The sequence below is a fragment of the Psittacula echo genome (genome assembly GCF_963264785.1).
Source record: "Psittacula echo genome assembly, chromosome: 6".
NCBI lineage: Eukaryota > Metazoa > Chordata > Aves > Psittaciformes > Psittacidae > Psittacula > Psittacula echo.
The window spans coordinates 21,117,855-21,139,490 of NC_137743.1; the positions used below are offsets into that span (position 1 = coordinate 21,117,855).

General features: G+C 42.5%; 2 protein-coding genes across 6 annotated transcripts in view; one reads left to right on the forward strand and one right to left on the reverse strand.

The window, feature by feature from the left end:
* Nucleotides 1–1,197: 1,197 nt before the first annotated feature.
* On the reverse strand, nucleotides 1,198–3,172 carry LOC308222354 (beta-microseminoprotein-like; the record flags this gene model as incomplete). Its single annotated transcript, XM_080620249.1, has 3 exons — nucleotides 2,809–3,172; nucleotides 2,190–2,292; nucleotides 1,198–1,327 (listed from the first exon to the last, which is right to left on the reverse strand). Exons 1-3 carry the CDS (start codon nucleotides 2,933–2,935, stop codon nucleotides 1,198–1,200), a joined length of 360 nt encoding a protein of 119 aa, XP_080476375.1. The 5' UTR covers nucleotides 2,936–3,172.
* Nucleotides 3,173–16,150: 12,978 nt separating this feature from the next.
* The window catches only part of LOC308223179 (WASH complex subunit 2-like), a 37,103-nt gene continuing 31,617 nt past the window's right edge, over nucleotides 16,151–21,636 (forward strand). For all 5 annotated transcript variants that reach the window (XR_013957248.1, XM_080621891.1, XM_080621893.1 and 2 more), the window contains exons 1-7: nucleotides 16,151–16,360; nucleotides 16,447–16,560; nucleotides 16,909–17,073; nucleotides 18,746–18,811; nucleotides 19,490–19,663; nucleotides 20,342–20,435; nucleotides 20,830–20,888. Coding sequence is in view for 4 of the 5 variants with exons in the window: in XM_080621891.1 (XP_080478017.1) it covers nucleotides 16,316–16,360; nucleotides 16,447–16,560; nucleotides 16,909–17,073; nucleotides 18,746–18,811; nucleotides 19,490–19,663; nucleotides 20,342–20,435; nucleotides 20,830–20,888 (717 nt within the window). In the remaining variant the exon portion in view is untranslated. The remainder of the gene's footprint in view (nucleotides 16,361–16,446; nucleotides 16,561–16,908; nucleotides 17,074–18,745; nucleotides 18,812–19,489; nucleotides 19,664–20,341; nucleotides 20,436–20,829; nucleotides 20,889–21,636) is intronic.

Sequence of the window (21,636 nt, forward strand, 5' to 3'; positions counted from 1 at the left end):
TAAGGAGGAAGTTCTTTACTTTGAGGTTGGTGAGGCACTGGAATGGGTTGCCCAGGGAAGCTGTGAATGCTCCATCCCTGCCAGTGTTCAAGGCCAGGTTGAATGAGGCCTTGGGTGACATGGTTTAGTGTGAGGTGTCCCTGCCCATGGCAGGGGGGTTGGAACTAGATGATCTTAAGGTCCTTTCCAACCCTAACTATTCTGTGATTCTCTGATTCTATTGCTGCCTGGTCTCCTGTGTGGACAGATTTAGGATACTAACAATTGCCAGGTGTGAGATTCAATTTTGAAGCCCATCACTGGACTTCTGTCCGCAGGGATGTGGGGATTTTTTATACTAAAGAGACAGAAGGCATCTGCTTTTTATTAGTGCCTCAAGTTCTGCTGCCATGAGGAAGCATGTGTCCAGGGACTGATCACAGAATCATAGAATGGTTAGGGTGAGAAAGGACCTTAAGATCACCTAGTCCCACCTTTCCCCTCCTTCCCTCTGCCATTGGCAGGGATCTAGATCTTTTTTTCAGTGTGAGCAAGAACCACTGACAGCTGTTGTGCAGTGTGTGCAGACTTTCAGAAGCAGGGCTTGGAGGAGGCCACATGGGAGAAAATAAGTGGGTAGGGGAGAGAAAAAGGATGATGATCTTCCATCCTCTGTTTTCAGAGGACTCTTGCCAAAACTTCTGCAGCAGTTTAGGGGTGCCCTGAGTAGGTCCCATTGTACAGCATGTCCCAAACAGTGCATACTTTCCAAATGATAATGGACTTTGACACCTAGTGAGCTAAAATGTCTGCTGTGACCCTTGGCTAGAACAGACCTTGAAAAGCATGAGAGTGACTTGTTCCAGGGGTATTGGTGCAGAGCATGTCAGAGTAGTGATGTGGATTCATTCCTTTCTCTAAGAAGGTGACATTTTCCCATGTTATTACCTAAAAAGAACCATCATGAAGCATTTCTGGATGTTTCATCTGGATTTATTATGTTTAAAAAAGCTCAGTGATGCATGTAATGACAAATGAAACATTGCATATGGTTATGCATCTTGCATACTGAATTAAAACAACTGGAAGATTAGAAGTGAGCTGTTGAAGTGCTCTCTTACAAGATCTCCCATGTCTTCAAGCTTCTCCGTGAAGGAAAAACATCTGCAGGAAGGGAAGGAATTCCAAAGTGCAGAAACGTTTGGAACAGATGTTCTGTTAGCCCACACGAGAATAGATATCACACTCCTTTGTGGGGTCGCTCTTCTGTATCACTTCATAGTCACAGGTTTTTTTATTGAAAATGACTCTACAGCTCTCTTTGTCATAACTGATAGGAGTATGAAAGCTGTCATTGGCAAAGAGAAACCAAATGTTAGCTTGAGAGCAATAAACAATTCAGTGGTCCAATGATTATAGCCGGAACTAATCTCCGTAACTATGCCTAAGATCAGTTTAGCTAGATTGAAGAGCCCCCACAACTACAGTTTCTAGGACCTCAAATGACACCTTGCTAACAGTGTGCTGTGCAGATGTTGCAGTATGCTCAGCACTCCAACAGGGATTTCTAGCACACCACCCTACAGAGCAACATGAGCATGGCTTTGGCATCTTTTATCTCTTTTCCATTAGTTTTTCATTATTGCCAGTTTGCTTAGAATGTGGTAGCTGTTTCCTGAGAGCTTGTCACCTGAGCAAAGGTGATAATCATAATCAAGAAATTTTGGCCCTTAGAGAAAGTAGTCTGAGAGGAGGATATTGGAGATAGTTCAGAGCAGAGCCTTGTCACTCTGGCGTCAGCATATTAACTGGAGACAAGCACCTCTGGAAAGGGTCGTAATAAGGATCATCATAAGCCCTCTACAGGAGCTCCACTTGAGTCCCTCATGGAACTAATTCCTTCCTACCCCAACTTTACTTGCTAGGGAAAGACTTAACTGCAGTGTAAGAGTTCACCAGTTCCTACAAATTAAAGGCAACCAACTGGTTGTGTCTGGAAGGACCTGTGTCCACACTCAGTCAGCAGAAAGTAAGTTAAAGTAAACACAGCCAAGGATAAAAATTATCAAAAGCTGTATGTGGCTTGCCCTAGCTCTCTTACATGGGAGAGGAAAGGCTCTCTTGTGCCCTTAGAAACTCATTTAACCCCAGCAAATTGAAAGCTATGCTTTTCCTACAGGCAATGATGCTACCAAGAAGTTCAAACTTACAGGGAGCAACAATGTATTTCTGTTTTGCTGCAGCGGCATCTGAGGCAATTTTCTGTCCTTGTGATCTCTCCGTAGGGGTACAGTTTTCCATCCAGGACACAGCCTGCATGAGACAGCAGAAAAAAAAAAAAGTTCTTTAAGCCTCCACATAAAGGCTGAAAAGTCTAAAATTATTTCAAGTTTTCTGAAAATTTTTTTTCTTGGCAATAGTAAAGTTCTCTAAGTCATTAGCTGGACTATTTTGACAGCATGAACTTATTTCTTCCTCACTTGTTAGAGACTGTTTCAGTGTGACAGACCTGGGATGAAAGTGAGCAACCAAACAGCCAGGTCCCCCACCTGGCACCAGACTATTCAGAACTACTCTCAACTCCTGCATCAGCATCATGTGCTGGAACAGCCATAGCAACCTACCATCAGTAGCAATAGTATTGCTGCAGCCACACCCAGTCCAGGGAAAGGCTTTGGTTTTTCCTACTTTTGGCAACTTGGTGCTGCAACCAATGCATGTCTTTCCAACATCTTCTCCATCCCTTATATTTTGAGCCATTCCTGGCAGCTCCACATAGAGCCAAGCTTCCACAGGACAATCAAGTGAGAGAATCTTCCCTGTTCTTACCTTTATTGGTCTCCTCTGGCTTGTTTATTTTAGAAAAACAGTATGCATCACCCAGTGTCACTGTGATGCCCATTGCAACAAGGAAAGACAGAAAGCTCTTCTGTAAAAAAAAAAACATAAAGCCCATAGCAAGAATTTAATTCTGCTTTGATTATCATAGAATCATAGAATAGTTAGGGTTGGAAAGGACCTTAAGATCATCTAGTTCCAACCACCCTGCCATGGGCAGGGACACCTCACACTAAACCATGCCACCCAAGGCTCTGTCCAACCTGGCCTTGAACACTGGCAGGGATGGAGCATTCACAACCTCCTTGGGCAACCCATTCCAGTGCCTCACCACCCTCACAGTAAAGAATTTCTTCCTTATATCTAATCTGAACTTCCCTTGTTTAATTTTAAACCCATTACCCCTTGTCCTATCACTACAGTCCCTGATGAAGAGTCCCTCTCCAGCATTCTTGTAGGCCCCTTTCAGATACTGGAAGGCTGCTTTCTTTATTTGCAAAAGCTAAGTCACTGAACATGAATCAAAAGTTAGAAATAGCATTATGTGTACATGGAAATACTGGAAAAGGGCACTCCAGATATTTTACTGCTTTGGTGGCTTTTTCTGTAGGTGGAAAAAAACCCCACCAAAATTGTATGACAGAAATGTGTCAGCAGCATCTGACACCAGCTGAAGTCCAATCTCTAGAAATCACAAAATGCTATAGTAGTATTATACATTTGAAAGCCCTGTCAGACTCTTATTATTGTTTTATTTATTGCCTTTGAGTCAAATACATCTATCCAGCAAATCACTGTGTGTATAGTATCTTGTTTCTCAACTTGGATAAAGCAATTGCTCCAGATTTGTCAGTGAAGTGGAGATCACAGACCTAATCATATTCCAGTAAGTTGTGGCTGTGCAGACAAGAGAGACACAAATGAGTGTCTTAATGCAAAATTCCAGAGTTGTACATTCTGCTTAGCAGCCCATGAGCCATCTTGTCAAACCATGCACACACAGGTTTGGATTTGTCACAGTACAATCTTCCTTTTGTCTAGTGGAGGCAACAGCTAAACACCTGTAAGAGCTCTTCAAAGATGTCCATTGAGACCTGCTGAACAACCCAGGTTTTTCTGGAAAAGCCTGAATAACTTTGTAATGATGTACAGGGGTACAGGGATAGAGGGACTGGAGAAGCATGAGAGAGCACAGGATTATTTTGATAGGTTGCTCAGGTTAGATAACTTCAGGCAAGTTTAGGAATGAACAGAGACTGAGAAATGATGGAGTAAGTTACTCTATTTTCTTGATAGCAGTTGCAGATTAACATTAAAGGATTGTAAAATGAGTAGATTTTTCCAAATTACTGTCCTAAACTCCAGAGGCTGTTGCTACTTAAAACTGGGGTTTAAAATAGCAATGAGAGTCTTTGTTTTTAGGTAGCTCAGCAGTCTACTTTGGGTTACTTGAATCATGAAAGTCAAAAGACACTGAAAAGTCCTGAACCTTAGGCAGATGGTGAGCAAGGGAAATCCCTTCCGTCTGCTGTGAAAAACAATTGGTATTTTAATCTTTGATGTGCTGCTTTCTTAAAGGGCTGTGGGACATTCATCGTGTAGTGAAAAGGAGGAGGAGACGGGTCTGTGGAGTGGTCTGGGAAGGGTGTAATGCTTAATTTCCACAGCAGTTCTGTGATTTGGAGCTCCTGAGGGTTTGGGGTAGAATACAGCTAGTTGCTGTGCTGAGCACCATAGTCTGGATGAGAGAAGTTAAGAAGAAAGACTGAAACACTTAAACTGTGGTATTCTGTAGAGCCCGGCCAAAGGAAAACTGTCTAAGCAACTCCTGTTTGTGAAGTTGTAGGATGAAACATTGCAGCTGGCTTCTGATGAGGCTCCACGTGCATTTGGCGTGGATCTGTCAGGCCATCTGTGCTGTGCAGCTATCTGGAGATTTGTGAGCTCAGAGAATCATGGCTTTCCAAAGAGGATCACAACATCCTTCTCTGGCAGTGTTCAAGGCCAGGTTGGACAGAGTCTTGGGTAACATGATTTAGTGTGAGGTGTCCCCTGCCATGTCAGAGGGGTTGGAACCAGATGATCTTAATGTCCTTTCCAACCCTAACTATTCTATGATTCTACATGTAAGTAGAGAGTATCAAATAGGTAAGAAAGCACTGGCAGAAACAGTAACCTTCATCAGAAATTACAGAGATTAGTGTTATATTGATGCCAAGAGCTCTTAGTTAAACATCAGATTTGTGTTGCTCTGGGTGGTCTGGGAGCAAGGCACTTCAAGGAACTTTTCTTTTTCTTGTTTGCTCTCTTAAATAGGGGGTGCCACCAGCCATCTTGCAGAACAGAATCCTCCAAATGGGGTTTAATGTCCTTTGAAAGTGGATGAATTAATGTGGAATGAGCTACCAAACCATTTTGTTCAATTAAGTCTTATCTTAAGCCCTCAGAAAAGCTTAGGCAGAGAAAAAAGTAGATGATAATTTCTCCCTTTATTCATGAATCTACATATATTACAGAAACTACTGTCTCTTCTGTAAAACTTATAGTATTCCTGAGATTCGCATCAAAGTTAGTAACTGATGTCTGAAACTTTGGGGATTACATGAGCACAAATTAGAGGAAAACTGGGCCATAGGACTTTAACTATTTATTAACATTACCTAACTGTTGATTCAGATTCTGCAAACACATTTGGAGGCTTGAAGAGCTGAAATAGGACACAACTTGATAGAACAAAACAGAAATGCAGACAAATAACTGTATTACACTTTCCATTGTAAAAGGACTATATTTTAAACTGTATTTCACATCTGTAGGTTTTAAAAGCATGGTCCTAAATGCTTACCAAATTCTGAATATTTTCACAAACATTTCTGAAAAAAGGATAACAGCAAGTGAAAGATCAAGCGATATATGTGCAGTTTCTTGCAAAGAATTAGAAAACAAAGAACAAAATTCACAAAGGTGCCTTACTTTCTTTGCATCTTGCAGTTAACAGCATATATCCATGTTTAAAAATTTATAGCTACATGATTCTCTTAAATATCCTTCTTTTGCAGTTTTAAAGCAAATAGCTATCTCTATCCTCATTTAAAAAACATAAATCTAAACCTTTGACTTACCATTGTGGAATGCTTGGCTTCCAAAGAGATCCAAGTCTCCAGAAGACCTCTGCAACTGCTTTATGTGGAACCTGAGAGCAAATCTTTTATGGTGCTTTTATGTTGAGCAATTCAAGTTTAGGGGAAAAAAGCTTACTCAACTCAAATGCAGTTATGTTGACATTTCTGAAGAAATCACTGAAATTTTGCCAGCTGGCAGAGAAAATGTTTGATTCTGTAGAGCACTGACCTGGGTAAAAGGTTGAACCTGGAACTTTGTATTCCTTGGAAGCATTATGATTAGAATAAATGCCTTTCTGATGAAATACAATAATTGATAGGTAGGCTGTAGGTAATATTGTACGGTTACCTGATTTGTAGTTGTGGCAGGAATGCATGCTGACCATTTCTGCTATCGGTGGGCTGGAATATCTTTAAAGTCGGAAACTAGATATCAATAGCTTAGGGAGCTTTTGCCAGATCTTTGCATACTCTTGTTTAATGCTGCAGTGTGCACTGTAAGATAACCAAAGGTACTTGGCCATTACCAATATTAAAACTTCTCAACATTCAAACCTTAGCCAAAGATAGATCACATTAAACATGGTGGTGAGGCACTGGAATGGGTTGCCCAAGGAGGTTGTGAATGCTCCATCCTTGGTGGTGTTCAAGGCCAGGTTGGATGAGGCCTTGGGTGACATGGTTTAGTGTGGGGTGTCCCTGCCCATGGCAGGGGGGTTGGAATTAGATGATCTTGAGGTCCTTTCCAACCCTAACTATTCTATGATTCTATGATTCTATGATTTCTCTTCTCAACAAAAAAGCATTCCTCTCACATAAAGAGCCTGTAGCTTCTCCTGTGGGACTGTTCAGGCTTTGACCTGAGTAACTGTGATAGAGTATACGATCAGTTTTATATAGAATCATAGAATACCAAGTTGGAAGGGACCTCAGGGATCCTTTGATCCAACCTTTCTTGGCAAAAGCACAATTTAAACAAGATGTCCCAGCATCCTGTCTCACTGAATCTTAAAAGTATCCAACACTGGGGAATCCACCACTTTGCTGGGGAGATTATTCCAGTGGCTGACTGTTCTAATTTTGAAAAATTATCCTCTCGTGTCCAGCCAGAATTTCCCCAGGAATAATTTGTGCCCATTACCCCTCATCTTCTCTATATGACTCCTTCTAAAAAGGGAGTGTCTGTCTTCTTTATGGCCACCTTTTTAAATACTGGAACGTGGTGATGAAGTCCCCTCGAGCCTTCTTTTCTCTAGGCTGAGCAAACTCAGTTCTCTCATCCTTTCCTCATAGGGCAGGCTTCCCAGGCTTTTGATCATCTTTATGTCCCTTCTCTGGACCCTTTCTAGCCTGTCCACAACATTTTTTGTATAGCAGGGACCAAAACTGAACACAGTATTCTATGTGTGGCCTGACAAGTGTCAAGTAAAGTGGGATCTTTATCTCTGCTGGTGATGTCTTTGTAACCTAGCATCCTGTTGGCTTTCTTTGCTGCAGCAGCACACTGTTCTCTCGCTCTGAGCTTGTGCACCAGGATCTCCAGATTTCTTTCCACAGTGCTTGTCCCCAGTCAGGTAGATCCCAGCCTGTGCTGCATTCTTGGATTGTTTTCTCAGGTGCAAGACCTTACACTTATCAAACGGCATCTCTCAGGAGTACTGGGACCGGTACTGTTTAATATATTCATTTTCGACACAGACAGTGGGATTGAGTGTGTTGTCAGCAAGTCTGCAGTTGACACAAAGCTGAGTGGTGCAGTTGACAACCCTGAGGGACAGGATGCCATCCAGAAGGACTTGGACAAGCCTGAGAAGCAGGCTCATGCAAACCTCATGAGGGTTCAACAAGGCCAAGGCCAAGGGGCACTGTTAATATAGATGTTATGTTTTACAGTTGTAAAAAATCATTTTTCCTACAAAATAAAATTTTTTAAAAACCCTCTAAACCATAAAATAAGTAACCGCAATTTATTTCACTACCAAGATGACCAGACTTAGTCATTATTTGTCACATTAAGCATTGTTTGCAAACTCTAGTAAAGTTAATTCCCTCCTAGCTAAACTGCTAGAGAGATTCATTTTAAGTGCAACTAAATGTTTTTGCACTGGCTTAAATAAACTAATTTAAATTCCTTACTGTTAAGGAACTCTGGAGTATTGGCAGGAGTTGAGAATAATGGAGAGAAACACCGTATTATAATCTGCTAGACTGGATTTGCCACTGTTGTGGTCACAAGAGATCTGGAGTTCCATTGTCTCCAGCAGAGCCACTCCCTGTTCTCAAGTGTGCAGTTGGCTCCGCTGGCTCTAACCTGGAACATAAGCTCACAGCCATGCTTTCTATGTTGCTTTATCAACTATGACATATCACTCGATATGAGAAATTTAGTTTCTTGACCTATTTACAATAGTGGGAGGGTAGCACTGTTTCACTACTCCTGTGAGTTTCATGCTTCAGAGTTTTGTTAAAGACTGAAGTAAAAAACCATGGGACTGTGATTCAGGAGCTCGCTTTATTTTTTCATTGTGATACTGACTTGATGCATGACTTTGGGTGGCTCCCTTAGGTGTGTCAGTGATTTTTAGTTTCAGAGCTTAGTATCTGACTGCAGAACCCAAAAGTCAGCTTCCTCAATATGAGGAAGCACTTCTTTATGCTGAGGATGGCAGAGCACTGAAACAGGCTGCCCAGGGGGGTTGTGGAATCTCCCTCTCTGGAGACATTCAAAACCCACTCTGACATGCTCCTATATTACCTGCTCTAGGCGGCCCTGCCTTGTCAGGGGATTGGACTAGATGATCTCCAGAGGTCCCTTCCAACCCTAATGATTTTGTCATTCTGTGATTCCCCCTTCTCACACACTAGGCATTTCTAACCCATACCAAGGGAACACCAGGGTAATGGCTGTCCTCCAAGACTGTGATTTTACCATGACAGATGAACTTTTGAGAAAAAAGAAGGAACAAACCCATGCAGAGGAAACCATGAGCCAATGAAGTAATGTATGTCCAAGTCCAGATTCCTTTAGAGGATAGCAGCTCTTTTTTTCTTCCAGATTTTTTTCGTTCCTTAAGATTCATAGTTACATGAATTATCAGCCTGTTTTTTCCAGCTTGCACAACAACTTACTGTAGTAAGTAATTTGACTGGGTATATGGCAGCGAGGTATTTTGGGTGAAGTCGGTAATCATAATCTGCTTATTCCTGACACACAGCTTAAAATTATTTTAAAGGAAAGCTGATTTTGAATTCCTTGAAATTAATAAATACATTGGTAATCAAGTCACTGCACTACCAATGCAATGGTACAAGCTCAGGAGTGTTGAGTCCAGACTAGAAGGAAGTGCAGCAGGAGGGCCAGGAGACCTCCATGGGTGGATAACAAGCCGCTGAGAAAACTTAGAGGGAAAAAAGAGGCTTATAAAAGGTGGGAGCAAGGACAGGTGGCCTGGAAAGAATACATGAATGTTGTCTGGGAAGCTAAGGATCAGGTTAGGAAAGCTAAGGACCAGTTAGGTTTAAACCTGACTAGGGACATGAAAGATAACAGGAAGGGATTCTACAGGTGCATTGCGAATAAAAGACAGACTTGGGACAACGTGGACCCTCTCCGGAAGCTGTCAGGAGAACTGGCTACCCTGGATTTGGAGAAGGCTGAGGTTCTTAATGACTTCTTTGCCTCGGTATTCACTGGCAAATGCCCTGATCACACCACCCAAGTCTTGGAAGGCAGATGCAAGGACTGTGAGAATGAAGACCTTGGGCCCACTGTAGGAGAGAATCCGGTTCGTGACCATCTTAAGAACCAGAACATGCACAAGTACATGGGACTGGATGAAATCCATCCACGGGTCCTGAAGGAGCTGGAGAATGAATGAAGTTGCTAAGCCACTGGCCATCATATTTGAAAAATCATGGCAGTCAGGTGAAGTTCCCAAAAACTGGAAAAAGGGAAATATAACCCCCATTTTCAAGAAGGGGAAAATGGATGACCCGGGGGAATTACAGAGCAGTCAGTCTCACCTCTGTGCCTGGCAAAATCTTGGAGCAGATTCTCCTGGAAGGCATGCTAAGGCACATGAAAAACAAGGAGGTGGTTGGTGACAGCCAGCATGGCTTCACTAAGGGGAAATCCTGCCTGACCAATTTGGTGACCTTCTATGATGGGGCTACGGAACTGATGGACAGGGGCAGAGCAGTTGACGTCATCTACCTGGACTTGTGCAAAGCGTTCGACACTGTCCCACATGACATCCTTGTCTATAATTGGAGAGACATCAATTTGATAGGTGGACCACTCGGTGGATAAAGAACTGGCTGGATGGCCACATGCAAAGAGTTGTGGTCAATGGCTCGATGTGTGGCTGGAGACCAGTAACGAGTGGTGTTCCTCAGGGATCGGTGTTGGGACCGGTCTTGTTCAACATCTTTGTCGGTGACATGGACAGTGGGATTGAGTGCGCCCTCAGCAAGTTTGCTGATGACACCAAGCTGTGTGGTTCGGTTGATACGCTGGAGGGAAGGGATGCCATCCAGAGGGACCTTGACACACTTGTGAGGTGGGCTGATGCCAACCTGATGAAGTTTAACCATGCCAAGTGCAAGGTCCTACACCTGGGTTGGAGCAATGCCAGGCACAGCTACAGGTTGGGCAGAGAAGAGATTCAGAGCAGCCCTGCAGAGGAGGGCTTTGGGGTGTCGGTTGAAGAGAAACTTAATATGAGCCGGCTTCAGTGTGAGCTCGCAGCCCAGAAAGCCAACCGTATCCTGGGCCTCTCCTCTGCTCTCGTGAGACCTCACTTGGAGTATTGTGTGCAGTTCTGGTGTCCTCAACATAAGAAGGACATGGAACTGTTGGAACAAGTCCAGAGGAGGGCCACGAGGATGATCAGGGGACTGGAGCACCTCCCGTATGGAAAAGAGGCTGAGAAAGTTGGGGCTGTTCAGCCTGGAGAAGAGAAGGCTGCGTGGAGATCTTCATAGCAGCCTTCCAGTATCTGAAGGGGCCTGTAAAGATGCTGGGGTGGGACTCTTCATTAGGGACTGAAGTTATAGGACAAGGGGTAATGGGTTAAACAGGGGAAGTTTAGATTGGATATAAGGAGGAAGTTCTTTACTGTAAGGGTGGTGAGGCACTGGAATGGGTTGCCCAAGGAAGTTGTGAATGCTTCATCCCTGACAGTGTTCAAGGTGGGGTTGGATAGAGCCTTGGGTGGCATGGTTTAGTGTGAGGTGTCCCTGCTCATGGCAGAGGGGTTGGAACTAGATGATCTTAAGGTCCTTTCCAACCATAACTATTCTACGATTCTATGATTAACCAGCAGTGAATCCCAAGGAGGAGGGGAAAGAATTTTGGGGGCTTCAGGCTTCTGTGCTGGTCCAGTGACAGCAACACCTGTGCTTATTTCTAGCTGCAGACACTCCTTTCTATGCTGTGTGCCAGAGACTGAGGCATCTTCAAACCCTGACTTTGATGACACTCATCACCCTCAACTCCTTTTGGAGTCTGCAGATAATGCAGGTGTGGGAACTATCTTGGAGCTAGGGAGTTCTGGTAATTGCAGGGCTTGGACAATCACATCTCTCTGTACCTGTACCAAGCCATACAACAGTCTTTGTATAAGAACAAGGAGTGGCAGGGAAAATGAAGAACAATGCAGAAACTGTGTTGAGGTTCTCTCTTGTGTGACACAGAAGCTTATCTTCTAATTAAAATTTGACTTTTTCTTTTGTTTGCATCCTGTTCTAAAGTTATAAAAACATATTTACTTTCTGTGAGTTACTGGGAAAGCTGGCTGTGGTATTCTTTTTTCATTTTTTACCTTGTAAATATTTGTGAGTTTAACCAAGTGCTATATCTGCTTAAGCTTTTGTTAATACTTCCATTGTAAGGAAACAGAAAGCAGTACTGCCAAGTTTTTACTCACAGGAAAAGAAAAATTACCCAGGCTAGCTATATGCCATATCATTACCCAGATTATCAAGAAGAGAGAATTATATGTAAATTTATATTGAATGTCATGTCAAGACTCTAAATCTTTGTCCAGTCTAAAACGTAATTTCCTCATAGGCAAATGCTTATGGTAATTTAGTAGTTACTTCAAACAAACAGTTTAAAAAAATAAGTAAAAGGGGAAAATCACATCCCCTTAATAATCTTGTATGAATAAAGATTATTTCTTGTTATTTCATATTCTGTGTAGGTGTGTTAGAAATCATTCTGTCTTTAATAGACAGTGAAGGGCCTAGCAGTGAAAGGGTATAGCAGGCACAATATCTCCCTTAAAGCTGGCCATGCTGTTTATAGGGATATTTTCTGGACAAAACAATCTACTAGGTCTGAGAGTAGTCAGGATCCATTCCAAATGAATATGTTTGCTTTCAGCTCTGCAGAAGTTGTAAAGAAACAGTAAGCTGTGATCATACATAACAAGCATGCAATATTGGCCTCCAAATTACTTTCAAGGTTGCATCATCTTACCTTTAGTCTTCTACAGCCATTCTGTGTGGTGCTATGGGCCTTTGGAAATTATTGTGGATACCTACTGGGGACCAGGTCCATGAGAAGGAATAGGTGTCAGCCTGTGCCCAAGTATAAATACTGGATTTTCTCCTTTGCTTTGCAATTGCTTCTTATGCTGATATTCACAGATGTTTCTTTGTGGACATCTTGTGTTGGCTTTGAGGCTAATACAACCTAGGCTTAAAATGGTGGATTAAGGAAGCCTAGTGTGCTCTTCAGCTTGGATAACACCAACTGTTTGTAGTACCTCTCCCACCAATTTTTGTCTCCATTCCATGCCTTGGCTTCACAGGAAGGAAGCTTAGGAATCGAAGCCAGGAGAAAGTCTCCCAGGTTGCTATAGCACAGAATCCCTAACTATGCCAAGATCAGCCCCCACTATTCAATCCAAACTCAGCTAAGTTCATTACTACATTGAGAAGACAAGCTACAGACACGTATTTATGTCTGCATCCCCAACTCAGTTGGGAAATCCTAGAACCAGCTGTAAATTCAGGTATATCCCCAATGCCAAGTCTCTATGTAAGCAAGTTTTTACACTAGGGCCACAAATGTTCATTGGTACTGTCTCCAGGCTTAAGTGTTGGCTTATCAGAACTAACCAGAGGATTTATAGTCTGGCAGCAGTCTGGGGTAGTAAATTTTCAGACAGGGCTAACAAGCAATTTCAGGACGGAGAGTGGCTTTTTCCACCATGGAGCAACATTGCAGAAAATAGACTGAAGTAGGACCAGGAAGAGATCCATAAAGGTGCATTTCCTTTTGCACCACATCTGCATAACTACCACATCCCATTATGCTCTGCTAGTTCTTCTCCAGAAACTGCAGGGCAGAAGAGGACAGCAATGCAGTATGTGCTATGTTTCTCAAATGTGTTTCGCGTACATTTTCTTCAAACCCTTTGTGCCCTGTACTCTGGCCCACCTCTGCAATCCACACCCACAGGGGTCTTCTAGTACCCTGACTGCCTGACTCCCACTTAAACACTTTCACTGCAGCTTGAGTCCTGCCAAAAGACCTCTGGCTCATTTTCACTGCTGCGAATGCACAGAGTTCAGCAGCTGCATGGGACTGGCAGAATGTCAAGGAACACCAGCCTGCTGTAACTTCTGTCCTTGTGGCCATGCAGGAAAGAACTTGTCCTCCAGACTGACTCCAGAAGCACTCTGCCCTGATCTGGAGGGGTCTTAGAGAATCTGAGCTGCACAGACATAGATCTCATGGCCATGTACAAGTAAAAAGTGATGCCCAGAGGCAAGGCATGCCTATAAGCATGGATATCAGAGAGCTCAGCTCTATGCAGTCTTACATGTTCTGGTTCTTAATATATAAGTTAGTCCCAGGTGAGATGTGATTTTTGACATCTTTACATCACATATTCATTTGGAATGTTCTAAGTGGAAGAGCAAGTAATTTTTCTGTTGCCATCTTCCCTCTAACCTTTAAAAGGAACCTGTCTAAATTCTTCTCTAAAAGCAATTTTAGGAGTGAAATGCTTTTTGGGACGCTGACTGCAATGTTTAGGTTGAAACTGCTATTGTGCCATTGTCCTGGTTTCATATAGGATAGAGTTAACTTTTATCTGAGTAGCTGGTGCAGTGCTGTTCTTTGGATTTAGTATGAGAATAATGCTGATAACACACCAATGTTTTAGTCATTGCTAAGCAGTGTTTTACTCTAAATCAAGGACTTTTCAGTTTCTCATGTCTGCCAATAAGGAGGGGCACAAGAAGCCGGGAGGGAGCAGAGACAGGACAGCTGACCCGGACTAGCAAAAAGGATATTCCATAATACAGCATGTCATACCAGTATATAAACTGAGGGGAGTTACCGGGAAGAGATGGATTGTTGCTCAGGGACAGGCTATCAGTCAGTGGGTGGTGAGCAACTGTGTTGTGCATCACTTGTGTTTGTTGGGTATTATCCTTGCTGTCCTTCTCCTTTTCACTACTATTATTATACTTTACATTATTTTAATTATTAAATTGATCTTATCTCAACACAGGTTTTACCTTTTTCCATTTCTCCTCCCCATCCCACCAAGGTTAGGTGGGAGAGAGCCAATGTCTGCGTCTTCCTTAGCTGCCAGCTGGGGTTAAACCATGATAGCTGTTTGTAGCCCTCTTTGCTCAGAAGCTGGTGTATGTATCACTAATGAACAAATTCCCTTAAGGGAACATTCAGGATCCATGCTAATGTCTTTTGTTTTGGTTTGGTTTTTAACAGAAACTAATCTGAGACCTCCAGACCTGAAGCTGCCTGATTTTTTGCATTTTGCAGCATCAGTACACATAGAACATACAGGCCTCACATTTTGTAACACACAAAGTTCTGTGCCAGTAGAACTTTGCTTTATCAATAGACTGTTGGATTTTATTTCACATTTTGATGAATATGGAAAGTAACCAAAGGAAATTTTTTCTGGTTTTTGGAATGTCATAGAGGAAGGAACGATCACAAAACACTAGAAGCCTTGAGGAATAATTTTAGATTAATCCCATCTGTGTGGTTTTTAACAGTCTTACTCAAGACATTGTTGTGAAACTAGCCTGGACTAATATTTTTCTACTTTTACTTTGCTAGTTTCTCCTTTAATATCAGTATATTAAAATTCTTTAAATTCTACTGAGGTTGAGCCAGTTCAGTAATGGTATCTTGTTATAGAATCACAGAAAAATAGAATTGAAAGGAATATGACACTATTTGCTTTTAGAAGCTACTATGTCCTTAATCTAGGAATATCCTTCAAGTATCTAGATGTAGCCATTAAAATCAATATATGAGAACCTGAAGATCTTAGGCATTTTTTCTTATTTAAATTGAGAATTCAAAAAAGTAAATCACACAGTACTCTGCTCCTCACAACGTCTTCTGTGGTATCAGTGTAGTCAAGTGCAATAAATAAACTCCATGTGCTAATATCAGGGGCTGATCTAAACTGACTATTTCCAATGAATTATTTATTTGCCAGCTGGAAGAACAGATTATTTTATTATAATTTCATTTCTGGCTAATTCCCTTGTAATGAAGAACACAAAAAGGAGAATAGTGTGATAAGGTTTTTTAATCCATTGGGAAAAAAAATGATTTAGTGAGAAGTGGGAAGTTAGAGCACATAGTAGAGTGTTTGACCTCTAAAGACTGGAGGATAATTGGCTGTGAATCCCAGTTTGGCTATTTGCATTATGTATATATTTGTCTTAGTGTATATAGGGATTTCTCCTAGCAAAACCTGGGATTCTAGTGTGAGTTTATCAAGACTAATCCCTATTTAAGCCAAATGAGATTTTACCTCACTTGCAATGTAAGTCTTGCACTTATTTTTGCACGGAAAATAGGAGGAAAGTGTACCCTTCTAAGACTGGTCATCACCAGACCCCATTGCTGTGCTCCACTGGGGTGCAGACTGCTGTGCTGCAGACCAGGACATGCTACTCCTGCCACTCTGGACTGGTCCCAGTGCAGAGCAGGGTGCCTCTGGGCTCATGTCGCTTAGGAGCCATGAACAGCCTCCTGGCCACGGGTGCCAGACCCTTGAGGCAGCTGCGGTGGTCGAAGCCATCTCCCACCTGGTTCTCCGTTCCCCACGCCTGGGAGATACGGTCCGCCCTTATCCCGCTGGTGCAGGCTCAGCCCGCTGCGGTGTCTGGTGTGAGGCCCGGCAGAAGCCACTGTGACCCCGCTGCTGTCGACAGGACCTGGCCCCGCCTGCCATGGCCCCCCCGCAGCAGAAGGCGCCCGAGCCTGGCCCTGCCTGGCCTCCGAGCGGCACCACCGCGCCCCCTGCCGCCTTGCCCTTGCGCACGCCGTGCTGAGCGGGTCACGTGACGGCTCTCAGCTGACCTGCGGGCGGATGGCGCCGGCGGGCGCGAGAGGGGAAGTGTGGCCAGCCGCCATGGTTAGTGCTGGGGTGGGTTTGCTGTGGCCGGGTATGGCGGCTGCACCGGGTTCCTGGCTCACTGGCCTTCTTCTCTTCTTACGCAGATGAACGGGACCCCGCGGGACGCGGCGGAGCCGGCGCCGGTGTGGGAGCGGCCCTGGTCGCTGGAGGAGATCCGTAAGGGCAGCCAGAGCTGGTCTTTGGCCTCGGATGCCGGGGTAAGCGGTGCGGCCGGGACCGAGCGTGGAACCGGAGGGGTGCTGAACGGGGCTTGGGATGTGTAAGGCGGGGCCGGGTGCTGCTCACCCCGGGCCCGAGCGGCGGCCTGCTGTTGCTTAAACCCTCAGATCCGGATGGTAAAAACAAAATGAGTTGGCCTGAAAGGAGAAGAAGAATGAAGTGAAAACAGAGTAGGAGAAGGCTTGGTCCTGGGTGCATGGGGGTGCTTTCGTGTGAACTGTGCTTATTTTGATGTGCCTTTGAAGTGCGTGATAACTGCATGTCATAAACGGTGCCAAGAGAAAAAGGAGCTGGATGCTGACTGTTCCTTTCCCTGCTGTAAACAGCTTCTGCATTTCCTACAAGAGTTCTCACAGCAAACGATTTCCAGGACTCATGAAATCAAAAAGCAAGTAGATGGATTGATTAGCGAAACAAAAGCCACGGATTGTCGCCTTCATAATGTCTTCAATGACTTTCTTATGTTGTCCAATACACAGTTCATAGAGAACGTGAGTATGTTCTTGCACGCCATCAAGCTTGTACTCCAAACATTGGTGTTGTCCCTTAGTATAACGTGGAGATTGACTTTTTCGCAAGTCTGATGTTAATTTAGAGATTAGTTAGCTTTTAATTGTATTCTGTTAAAGGATGTCCTAATTCTTTTATGAGTAATGCATTATGTGATATCAGTGTGTTCCCTTTTGCCTCTTCTGAGTTATCTTCCTTGTTTATATGTGTCATGGAAGTCAGAATTTTGTTTTTAGTACTGTGAATGAGTTGGGATCTCTGGGATGTCTTGGTCTAGCTTTACAGGCAACATGAGTGTAGCATCTGTCTGCACTTAGCTGTCTAAATAAGAGGAATGTTATACGGTGCTGTAAATTTGGCCAGAGGTGTTATTTTATGCTAAAAGCAGTTGGTATTAAAGGTGTTGGACTGCAGGCAGTTGTCTGTTACGTTTTTAGCTGATAAGAGTATTTGTTGGTTAATGTTCCCACTTTATGAATATTGCTATTTTAGAAAGGTGAAAGCTAGACTTGAAAGCCTGCTTACAACACTGTATCACAAAAAGCATGTGTATAGTTAAGATGTAGAGCTTTAATAGTCTTTTAGATTTGTGGAGGGGTTTTTAGCACTGTAAGTTTTAGTAGGTATTTTGTTTTGATCAGCATTGTTCTCAGGCCACATGTGGCTCATCTGAAGCCATAATACTGTTATTGGAAAGATACTGGCAGAGAATAAAGATGATGGAAATCTGGATTTCTGGTTTGGGTTTTTTTGGTGGTGGTTATATTTTTTCCAGAGCTGCAATGTGTTTTCTGGCCTACCTTTTCTGTTCAGCATAATGATTCTGATGAGAACAGTTTGTACCAAACATCTTAAATCTTGGGTGCTTGAAGCTGTTTGTTCCCAAATTTCAGTGTACAGAAATAGGTCCTCATTTCTAGTTCTTAATTAGTTAATGTGGGAGATCTGTCTCTTCCCAGGAGATAGCTGCCTTTGTGTTTGAGAGACTTAGATTTAGGTTTGCAGGTTCAAGGAAGATTTTTTTTTTTTTTTGTTCCCCCATGTTTTCTTGTAGCTGGTCCTAGAAAAGAGTGTTTAAAGAGCTGGGTAGGAGGGATCATCAGAACAAACTGAAGGCTGAAGGAGGAAGTAAACCTTCTCTGTAAGTACAGGAGAAGGGTAAAGGATAAGAAGGAAAGCTACTAAAGGACAGAAAACAAAGGGAAAATAGACAGCTCACAACTAAACTTAGGTTTGACTTTGGAGGTTTCTAGAATAGCTTTATGGTAGGGGAGTTATTGGACTAGATGATCTTTTGAGGTCCCTTCCAATCTCTAACATACTGTGAGTTAAAACATGCTTTTTTAAAACATATTCAGGTCAATCTGTGAACAGGGTTAAATGGTCAGCTTGTCTTTTGCTGCTGCAGGGACATTTCCAGTTTTGAATTGCCTCAATTTGGTTGAGAGGCTGCCTGATGATGACTTCAATGTGTGAAGGAGGCTATGAAATGCTTTGCATCATCCATGGCTTTTTTTTTTTTTAAATGTGCAATGAATTAATGTGCAATTAATAGCACATTAGCAGTGCATTTCATTTTGCTGCTGGTGCCTATGGTTTAGCCCTTGCAGCATATATTGTTCTTACTTGAATTAATTTTACTTGACTTTTTAGAGAGTATATGATGAAGAAATGGAAGAACCTATTCCCAAAGCTGATGCTGGAGACAAAACAGAGCAGGTAATTAATTTTAGCTGCCCTGCATGCTGTCAGTGTGTTTGCAGATGTTGTCTGCTTTCTCATTTTCAGACTTATTTTGTGGACATTTACACACCTTACAAATCGAACTTTTAGCTTTCTCCGTGAAGTATCTCTGTTGAAGTCTATGTCATTCAAACATAAAATTTACTATAACATTGAAGGCTACTACAGTATATGGCAATCTGTTAGGGCCTCCCCAAGCTCAATACTCTGTCCAGTAGTCAAGACTTATGTGTTGATTTTCAAATGGCTATGCATTTCTTTTCAGCAAGAGAACTTTAGCCTTCTTACTGGATTCAGAGGTACGAGACTGGGGAAGCAGAATCTGAGTACAATTCCCAGGGATAAAAACTCAAGAGAGCTTTTTAATGTATCTTACCGTCTAGGTGTGTAATACCATAAATATTCCCTTGATGGGCTGGAAGCATGAATAATACAGTACTGTGCTGGTGTGGATGTTTAGAACATCTCTGTTTCTGAGAGCGATAAAGATTAATTAAGTCAAACAAACAAAAAAAGACTCTGCAAGTTTTTCTCTTGCATCTAGTGAAAAAGCTTTTATTGTACTACTTTGAAGTTAAAATTTTGTATGTGTGTTGCAGTGAGATTGAGTCTTGGATCAAATGCAATGAGAATGTGTTGTTCCTATTACTAAAGGAAAAGACACGGGAACAGAAAGAAGCTGATCTGATCCCCAAAATCCAAGAAGCGGTGAATTATGGGTTGCAGGTTCTGGACAGTGCATTTGAACAGCTGGACATCAAAGCAGGCAACTCTGACTCAGAAGAGGAAGAAAGTAATGAAAGGGTGGAACTGATACTTGAGCCAAAGGTACAGAGACTTGTTCTTGCTGGGGGCATGGGTTTGTGTTTTGCTTTGTTGGAGTTGCTCTTTGCATTTTTCAGCAGTATCACTGTAAAATTGATCGTGCATTGGTGTAAAATTGATATTTGTTACCTAAAAAGAGGATTGGATGACAACATCTGAAGGAGAAGTGCTCCTTGCTGAGCTATTCCTTATGTAGCCTACTTGTCTTTCAGTTGGGTTAGCATTAAGATATGGCACCCTAAAGGGAACTAGTTTAGTGACAGTGAACTTAGAAAGAGAAGCCTCAATTCTGGGTGGAGTGGGACCTTGAAATTTCATGCTCTTTAGATACAAACCATATCTTCATAGGTGGTTTTTACTCTCCTGGTAGTGAAGAGCACTAGGTGCTGGATTCGGGATAAGACTGATGCTTGCAAGTCTTTGCAAGGATATTCTTGTGTTAGATGACGCCTAGAAACAAGTTGTGATCACACAAATAGACCCCTTTTTTGACAGTCTTAGAAAAGAATAAACTTCAGGTGGCCCACCCTGAGCATACTTGAAGCATGTGTCTGGTGGGACCCTTTTTAGACAAGCTTGTATCTTCCTTGAGTTAAAAAAAGGGGTTTAAGACTTCTGTCTTTGTCAGCAATGCAGAGCTGTCCCTAGATATCAAAAAGACCTGATGTATTCTCTTTCCAGGATCTCTATATTGACAGGCCTTTACCATACTTGATTGGTTCTCAGCAGTTTATGGAACAAGATGATGTTGGCCTTGGAGATCTCTCTAGTGAAGGTATGTGCTGACATGACCCATTATTCCTAAGCAAGTAACTAGTTCTTAATCTGTGGCTTAGGTCTGTTTTAACTCACAGCTTGGGATTACACTGCATAGTGTTCTTGCATGTTTAGATGCACACTGTAGTTGGGGGGAAAAATGTGCAATTTGCTGAAAAATGCTGTAACAACCACTTTTCTGGGACACAAAGCAGTAACTTCTTAGTAGCTTCTGCTCTGTGTATTAGAAACACAAAGTGCTAAAATTTCAGCAGCCTTCAAAGCTCTTTTCCACCTGATTTTTAATGCTCTTCACAAAGCCTTTAAAGATGTTGTTGATACTGTGACCACGTATCTCTGTGCATGGATGTCATATCTGATCTTAACTTTTTTTTCTTTTTCATTTAAAATAGAAGGATCAGTAGATAGTGATCGTGGAAGTGTAATTGACAGTGAAGACAAGGATGAAGAGGTGAGTGACAAGCAACAGAGTACTAGCCACTTTGCACAAGCATTCATGAGTCCTTGGTTGTGTGTGAGGCCATCTGCTGTTTTGTTTTTTTCATGTGAGGTCTCAAGCTAATATTGCACAATGGCTGTTCTCTATACCTGTTGTGGCAAATGTGCTTTTCAGTTTTCTTATGCAGTGGTTTCCTCTGCAGCTTTTCAGAGGAACAATAAAGTGGTACTGGCTCTAGCTGCTATTGTAGTAGAATACTTCAAACTGAAGTGTTTCATTGCAGTCTAATTTCAGTGTGAAGCAAATCAGATTCTTAGCAAGAATTGTATTTATGGAGAACAAATCTGTTGTAAATTACATGACAAAGAATGGGATAGACACTTAACAGGAGGAAGTTTAAAGGTTAAGTAGGTGTCAGTAATGCACCTCTAGGCTTTGCCTCAAATCTGCTCCATTGAACTATCGATTTCTGGTATGTTTCACTTGCTTGGGGTGGGATGTCTCTGCTTTGTAACTGTGCTATGGAAGCACTCCCTTTTTTGGGGAGTTTGCTTTTGGTGTCTTTGCTCAGTTAAAGTTAAATCCCCTTCAAGTTACTCAGATACGCTGTCAGATGGAGCTTGTTGTCTTTGCTAGATTAATAACATTCTAGTGAGCTGCATTCATAAAGATGATCAGCAGTGGGGAAACAATACTTTGGTCAGGTCACGGTGTGAGATCTGAATGTCCAAACTTAAGTAAGGCCAGAGTTTCTGAGCCC